Source organism: Teleopsis dalmanni, chromosome 1 (assembly GCF_002237135.1).
Source record: "Teleopsis dalmanni isolate 2A chromosome 1, ASM223713v2, whole genome shotgun sequence".
Lineage (NCBI taxonomy): Eukaryota > Metazoa > Arthropoda > Insecta > Diptera > Diopsidae > Teleopsis > Teleopsis dalmanni.
Window position 1 is genome coordinate 81,446,598 of NC_051846.1, and position 8,150 is coordinate 81,454,747.

The 8,150-nt window shown below is 29.5% G+C and overlaps 1 protein-coding gene across 1 annotated transcript; it reads right to left on the reverse strand.

The window, feature by feature from the left end:
* On the reverse strand, positions 1-3,610 carry LOC119685896 (the record flags this gene model as incomplete). Its single annotated transcript, XM_038100304.1, has 1 exon — positions 1-3,610. A coding segment is annotated over exon 1 (3,609 nt), but the record flags the coding sequence as incomplete, so codon positions are not given.
* Positions 3,611-8,150: the final 4,540 nt, after the last annotated feature.

Below are 8,150 nucleotides of genomic sequence, written 5' to 3' on the forward strand. Positions count from 1 at the left end.
AGTAGAAACAGGCAAGTCATCTTCACTAATTTCTTCTTTAACCACGTTAATTAATTTTTTCTTTATTGGTTTTTTCTTGTTCGTAAGTAACTGTTTGACAAAATTGTTACATGTATTATCCCAACTAAAATCTAAAAGACTTCCGGCACTAAAATCCTCCGTTAAACCAGATATGGACGGCAACTCTATGCTTGAAACGGGAACAGAAGGTTCTTCCTTTATTACAGTAGGAAGTACTGATATTATCGGCGGTGTGGAGTCTGTATTTTCAATTGGTGGATTGAAAGTAAATCCTTTAAGTTCAGCTTTCGTTCTAATTCTTGCAGCAAAGTTAGTTTCTGTTTTTACTGGAACTGGTGGCGTAATTGGTATGGGAACAACATCTGAAGTTGGCGTTACAGGCTCCTCTTTAAAAACTATGTTTTCATTAACAATTGGTATATCTATATGGTTAGGTGGTAGTGGGTAATTTGTAACTTCAGCCTGGATAGACTTTTCAGCTGTTTTACTTTTTTCGTTTTCTAAAGACTTCTCATTAACCGCAATAACAGATATATCTGCAGAACGCATATTTTCGAATTTTGAATACGGTTCTTGATATCGCGGTTGTTTAGAAACTGGTTCAACATAGTTCAGATTGGAATTAGAGTACTCATGTAAATGACGCTTCCTTCCCAAATAATTGCGATTTAGTTCACATGCTTTATGATAATTCGATTGTGTTGCAGGCTCAACTTTTTTATCTATTGGAGGTATGCCTGGATTCGAAGGTGGACCAGTTACTACAGTCTTTGGTAAAGGCATAATACTAGTATCTGGTGGTAATTTATCAACTGCAAACATATTTCTTTCCGAAATTTTCGGTTCACTTTTTATACTTTTAACAGTTGCAAAAGGATTTGTTTCCAGTACACTCGGGCGTACTTGGCATATATTTACATCACAACTAACAACGGCATTTGTTGTTGATTTTATTACAAGAGAACCGGTTTTCCGCTGTAAGTTAGCTTTTGAAGTCAATGCCGGCTCATTTGGTATTACAGCACTTCGTGGATTTGCTTTATATTGGGTTGAGTTGTTAAATATTAGTGAATTACTTTCATTATATTGCTTTTTAGGCAAAGGAGTTTGTTCACCTCGCGGCACAGTCATGGCAGGAATGTGACTTAAGTCTGCTGATGTGTAAGTAACGCACTCATTTTGTTCCATTCGTGAATGTCCATTTGGTTTTATAATAACATTTCTATCAGAAGCATGCATAGAAAAATTAGGTGTAAAATCTACTCTTGGCAAACCATATTTGCAGTCAACGCTTGGAGAACTTGACGAATAACATTTGTATTTGTATTCAGTGGAATCAGCCTTTGTTTTCACTGTACGCATAGAAAGATCCAGGGGGGAATAATTAGATATTTTTTCTTCTTGTTTTATTACTGGTGGTCTTATATCTGAAATTATAGGTCCAACCGGTGTTCTCGCTTGTGATTGCATATGATGTGGTAAAAGATCTGGACGATACGTTTCGTTTCTATATGTATCTGGTGCCGGCGATATATTTGGTTGATTGTTAACTACATTTACAAGATGCGGTGAACTTTGTTGAACTCTATCAACTTGTGCTGCTGCTCTTGGAACATTATTGACATTAGTTCTTATAACTTGGGTATCAACATTTAGAGTTTTTTTTATAATTTGTAGATTAAGTTCCTCCTCAGGTATATTACGCCTTGCGTAAGCCTGATTAATTAATTCTTTATAGTTGGGTTTTGGAACATGAGATTTCTTGGGTTGTTGGGCTGTTTGTACTATTCCGGTAGTTTGATTTGGTATTGCTGGAATATTATTAGGGCAATTTATTTTAGACTTCTGCGAAATTGGCAAATCATATGCATCGATGTGAGAAGGAACATTGTCTTGCGTTTGATTGGAGTGTCGTCGATTTTCAATAGCGGCTGATTGATAAGACTGCATTCGATGTGATGGTGAAGTGTATTCATTGTGATGTGTTTGAGTTTGTGGTGTAGATAATATTGATGATGGTGATGCTACGGTAGCCACTGCTGGAGATGGTGTGCCATATGGACTTCCATCATATTTACTGGAGGTTTCATAATAATATTGCTGATTTCGAAAACTAGGTGTTCTACTTAGCGGTGGAGTATTTTGATTAACATTTATGATCTTATTTGCTACATCAATTTCTTGAGTTGATTTACTATATTTATTGTAACTGTGCGGTGATTCGTCACGATAATGAGATATAGACAAAAAAGGTGATGAAGATTCTTTATAGCAACTATCAGAAGAAGGTGGAGTGTTATAAGGATTTATATATAAATTTCGATTTGGAACACCAAGACTGTCACACAGATCATCTTCTTTTTTAACATAATCTAAATCATTTGTTGATCCCCTTAATGGTAATATGTGTGAAGTTGGTGGTGGTGGTGGTACGGTACAGTTAGAATACTGATAAGCAGCATGAGGAGATTGCTTTGCTATGATGGGTGACATTTCCGGCGCATGCACCTTGGGATTGTTCTGTGGAAAATAATCAATATTTCTTGATTGACCATTATTAGATCTATAAGGCGTTTGTTGTTGCATTATATTTGACTGAACTGGCTGCAACAATTCATTACTTGGATATTTGCTTTTATTTGCATTTGTATAACCAGTCATTGGAGATGACAAACGTACTGGACTTTCTGACAATTTTGTTTTTTCTGACATTATGTGTTTTTGTACTGTCGTATTATTCAATGTTCTATATTCGTGCTGTGGTGATTCCATGCGTAATTTTTGATTATGAGCATTGATGAATTTATCTGAACTAAATTGAGGGGTTGGCATATACAAACTCATATGTGTAGAATTTTGTTCTGCAGGTGAAAATATTTGTGGACATTTTCGAGCATAATTAGGACTTGGATGTTGTTCCTTTGTAGAAAGGATATTACTAGGATTAATTACTTGTTGATCAGTTTTGCCAGAACGAAGTACACCACCTGTATTGTTATTGTGATTATCTATATTATATATTGATGCTGCAGAAGTAGCTGAGGGCATGTAGGATATTTTGACTTCACTCTTAGGTGTATATTCGTTGTAGGAACGTTCCTTACAGTAAGTACTAATCGAATTTGCACGTTGATGATTAGGTATACCATCAGATTGTTGATATTGTTGCTTATAACTATAATTTGTATCAGTTGTGGAAGGCTTAACTAAGATATTTCTGTCCATTTGTGGAACAGCAGTCGAACAATTTTGTTGCCAGTATGCATTATTATTGCCACTTGAGTTGATATAAAGTGGATTTTGTTTAATTGCACCTTTTGTATCAATATTCCTTATATCTGATCTTGATATATGTTGAGAACCCCAACCACCATCTTCAGTGGTTGTATTAGTTCTACATTCATTGCACATTATATTGCCTGGCATGCTTGAACACGCACATGCCTTGTTATTGCCTATTGTTCTCTCCGGTATAAAATATTGTCTGTGATGTCTTGATTCATTCATATTCATTCCCCTGTTGTAGTACATTGCTCTAGACCTATCTTCATTGGTTTCAATGAATCCATGTTGTTTATTTAAATCCATATTTATCTAAAAACAAAGATAAAAAATAATTTTTTGTAAAACGCTTCCTTTAAGGTATAATAAAGTAAATTATAAATGTATTTACAAAGCGAAAACAAATGCACATTCATGTGTGCTTCCTCAAGATTATATACATATATACATACATCGAAATTTATTAATAAGATAAGATTATTACAATAAAGTACGTCAAATTAATTAATTTGATGTGATTTTCTCAAATAAATAATTTAATATATTAAAATATTTTTTTTTTATTTTTAAATTATTTTTTTGGTAGTGTATTTACGAAATTGAATAAAATTCTGAGTGTATTTATAATATCGATTTAATAAGGTGAAAGAAGTTATATTATCATATATTAAATAACTTATATACTGTAGAATTAATAACACAAAAATATACATTAAACTTGAATGATATTGTCTACAAAGTTAAAATGAACATTCTTTATTGTTCTAGTTATCATATCATATTACTATCAATTCAAGCATGGAGACAGTCTGTCTCTATATTTTTTATAAATGGATTGTGAAACAACACATAGTATTTAAAATAAAGAAGATTTGTTAAGCAAAATTTATTTAATTTTTAATTGATGCACTACGATAGCACAATGGGACTATAGGCCTAAGTGGATCTCGCTCAAATCGCCGGTGTAACCTAATCTAACCCTAATTGATGTACTAAGTAAAATAATAGATATAAATAATCTTTATCAAATTAATATAATACCAATTGAATTACACAACTAAATAGATGTAGTTTAAATTCACTTTGGGATGTGGTGGTATAATTCACCCAAAGAGGTACTATTTTTAAAATCTGTGTATATAAGAGCATTTGGGGTATTGGTAAATACATTGATATTTATTTTAAAAGTTAATAAAGTATTAAACCAATATCATAACACTCTTACGTTTTATAAGATACTGTATTACTCAGGTTTACTTATGCACATCATTAAGGACAACAATTTTATATATAATTGAAAATCATTATTATTACTATTTGATATAGATGGTTTTTAATAGATCAGATATAAAAAATAAGCATTAGCTGCTATGAAAAATTTGATTAACTTTGCAAATAATAATAATATTACATAAATTATTATTTGTAAATGTTGTCAGCTTAGTCCCTTTTGTAAATCTCTGATTACATCAACGTAAATAATAGGTTAAATTCAAATGGGTTGACATCATTTGACCGGTTGTAGTCCTTGATATAAGACCTACTAAATAAAGTTTCTTAAGTTGTGTTGTAATTGAAATTTGAAGATATTTTTTAAAACTAATTTGTTTTGCTGTCTTTTAAATTACTTTAGCGAGTTGTTACTAAAACGAAATACGTATATCACAGACAAAGTAAAATAGATTTTGTTATAAAGATAGCAAATGAATTAGTAAATATATTGAAATTCACAATTATCGATTATATTTATAATTTATAAATACAGTCGAGTTATTTATATCGTTTTATAGCAAAAAAAAAAAATTTCAAAACATTGTTGCACATTTCAATAACACATTAAAGATTATATATTTAATTTCATTTTTATTATATTTTATATATATAAAATAAAGGAGGTTTTTCGAATAGTAGTGAAATATGACAACAAAAATTCATTTTATATCATTTTAATTAAATGAATCATCAGTGGTCTTGGAAATAATTCTTATATATAATTATTCGTAAATAATTTTTTGAGACTGCAGGTACCAGGAATTGAAGTCGTGTCCTGCCAAATTTGAAGCTCAGAGTCAGCGCACCTTAACCAACTGACCCAAAACCGTACTTGACTTCTATGTTTGCACATTTTTTTCAGGAATTTTATTGATTTGCTGTGAAAGTTTTATTAACAAATTCATTTGCTGTGTTTATTTTAGAATGAAATCATAAACCAGCTGTAAAATAATTGAATTAATTAATTATTTTTTTATTTTTAATTGTTAAATTTCAGAATAGTACTCTTTGTAGAGGCGTTATTTGTTGCATAATTTATATTTATATAAATCTTTAGAAATTGTAATACTTATAAAATTTTTAAAAATTTTACTTTGGTGCAAAATAATGGAAAAAACGACAAGCGTTGAATTAAAGCCAAAATAACTAGTTACATATTTGGCTCTAACAAAATCTTAAATATATCAATGAATTAGAATTATATTTAAATGAGACTTTAAATAAATCATGTGCAACTCAAGTGTAGAAAAACTACAAAGACTACAAAACAAAATCCCCAGGCACAGACTGTAAATAATCCGTGGTATGTGAATAACTTCATTTTTCAAAGGGATCTCAATATACATGAGGTATCTGATGTAAGGTATTGTATTATTTGAAACTAGTTACGCATTTAAACACTGTTTATCACCAACCCGGCATTTTACCTTAGTAGGAAAAGTAACTGCTTAACCCGTAGCAAGTATGTAATATAAACTTAGATTTCTTTAATTAATATCTTAAAGAGCATTCTCTATCCTCAACTAGTTTTTAAGATTTGATATTACTTATTCATAATTTCATTTAGAAAGATTCAATAAAGCATATAATTGACAAAAAAATATAATGAGACAAAACAATTTGCAACATCATTAAAAGAACAATAATTAAATAATAAAAAAAAAAAGGGAACAATGCTCCCAAATCTATGTGACATAACAAATTTAACAAATGTTTTATTTTACTATAAATTAAAACCAGGCCTTCGGACCAGAACTGACCTCGAAAACCGAAAGAAAACAATATTTTTTTATCAGGTTTTTAAATACATTTGGTTGGTTGCAAGTAATGAATTTTTGAATCTGTAATGTGCATTAAATTAAAAATGAGATTACAGGTATTATCGAACAAAATCTTTCAACGATTAACACAGAGCCAGATGGAAGGTCTATAGATGTTGAAGATTTGAATGTCTATTTTAAATCAGTGATGTCCACTATTTCTGCATACACAAAGTCAAAAGTAAATAAAATCAAATTTATTATAAATCCCAAAAAATATTTGAAATTGTAATTTGCTAATAAAGAGTATAAATTATACTGCAATTTTAAACCTTTTAAAAATGTTTTCATATAACGCTTTTGTGCACCAAGAACTAATAACAAAAGTTATTAGGGTTTAGTCATAGTTCCTTATAATGAGACGGCACAGCTTCACATGTAGCATATGACAATTGTGCGAAATCTTATATGAAAGGGCAATACATAAACAAATGTGTTAAAAATGTTATGGACCGATAAGTTTTTCTTGCTCATAGTTGAGTAAAAGCTATGTAACCAATTTCCCGATATCTAAGCAATAGTTTATAGACCATTCACTTTGAGGAACTCTCCATGATACTTCAGTTTGAAAAAGTGCAGATAGCTTTTCAAACCAGTTAAAATTCAAGAATAGTTGATGTTTTAAATAAATAAAAATTTTACTATTACTTTTATGACGATAATCAAAATATCAGACTGATCAATCAAATATTTAACTGATCAATTAATTATCCCATTTTATAATTAATATATTATATATTTTTATTTTATATATAAATAAATAGTATTTAAAAACGTGCGAATATATTTTTTAATTGGTGATTTTATACAGTAATTCACAGAATTTTTTCCGTGCTATTGACTGATAATTCATTGTCTTTTGTAATTCTTCAATTTTTATATTTTTCGTTAAAATTAAGTAAGTCACTTAATCACATGAATACACATTTTTAACAAAATAAGATTTCGCCGAAGGTATATTCTCTTTAATAGTACAAAAGAATATAAATATGTATTCTCATTTCATAGAATAATTAAAAAAAACATATGTTGGTTAGGTTGAATAGATTATAGGGGTAGTGGATGTTGCCAAAATAATAAATAAGTTTATTATAGTTTTTAATAAATATACTTTAAACATTCATAATATTTGAGTCATTGAAATATCTCACAATGAAAATTCAATATATTATAATAAATAGATAAAGGCACAACTTTTAAGAACTATCGATTGTAATATAGATTTGCAGGTTTGTGTACAACAGACATATATGATTTGCATATATGTCTGGGCTAATATATTAATATTTAAAATGTTTATACAGAAATTCTCAATACAAATAGCACTTGTAATCTCTTCTCTTATTTTTATTATTTATACTTTTTATAACTGTTTTTACTTTGGTAATTGTTGATTTGTTTATATTATTATTAAACGTTGGCTGTTATTATTTATTTTTTTGTTATGCAGATATACTCAAATCAAGTGCTTGGTCCCTTATTTTATTTTATCGCGCTTTCCTAGCACTTTGGAACTACTGTGGTTTGTTTATTGTTGTAATTTATACATTTAAATAAAGTTGATCACTGACTTTACGACTCTCCGCAATAAACGATTTGAAGGAGTTTGCTTTGTAACTAATATCAACTTATTGTCGCTATGAACATATGGTCTATTGTAATGTTTTTTGTAACTCTCGTATTGCAGTTGCGCAATATACAGTTTTGAAAACAGCTGTTTTTGGTGCTTAGAATAAAAAAATTTACTTTTATTTT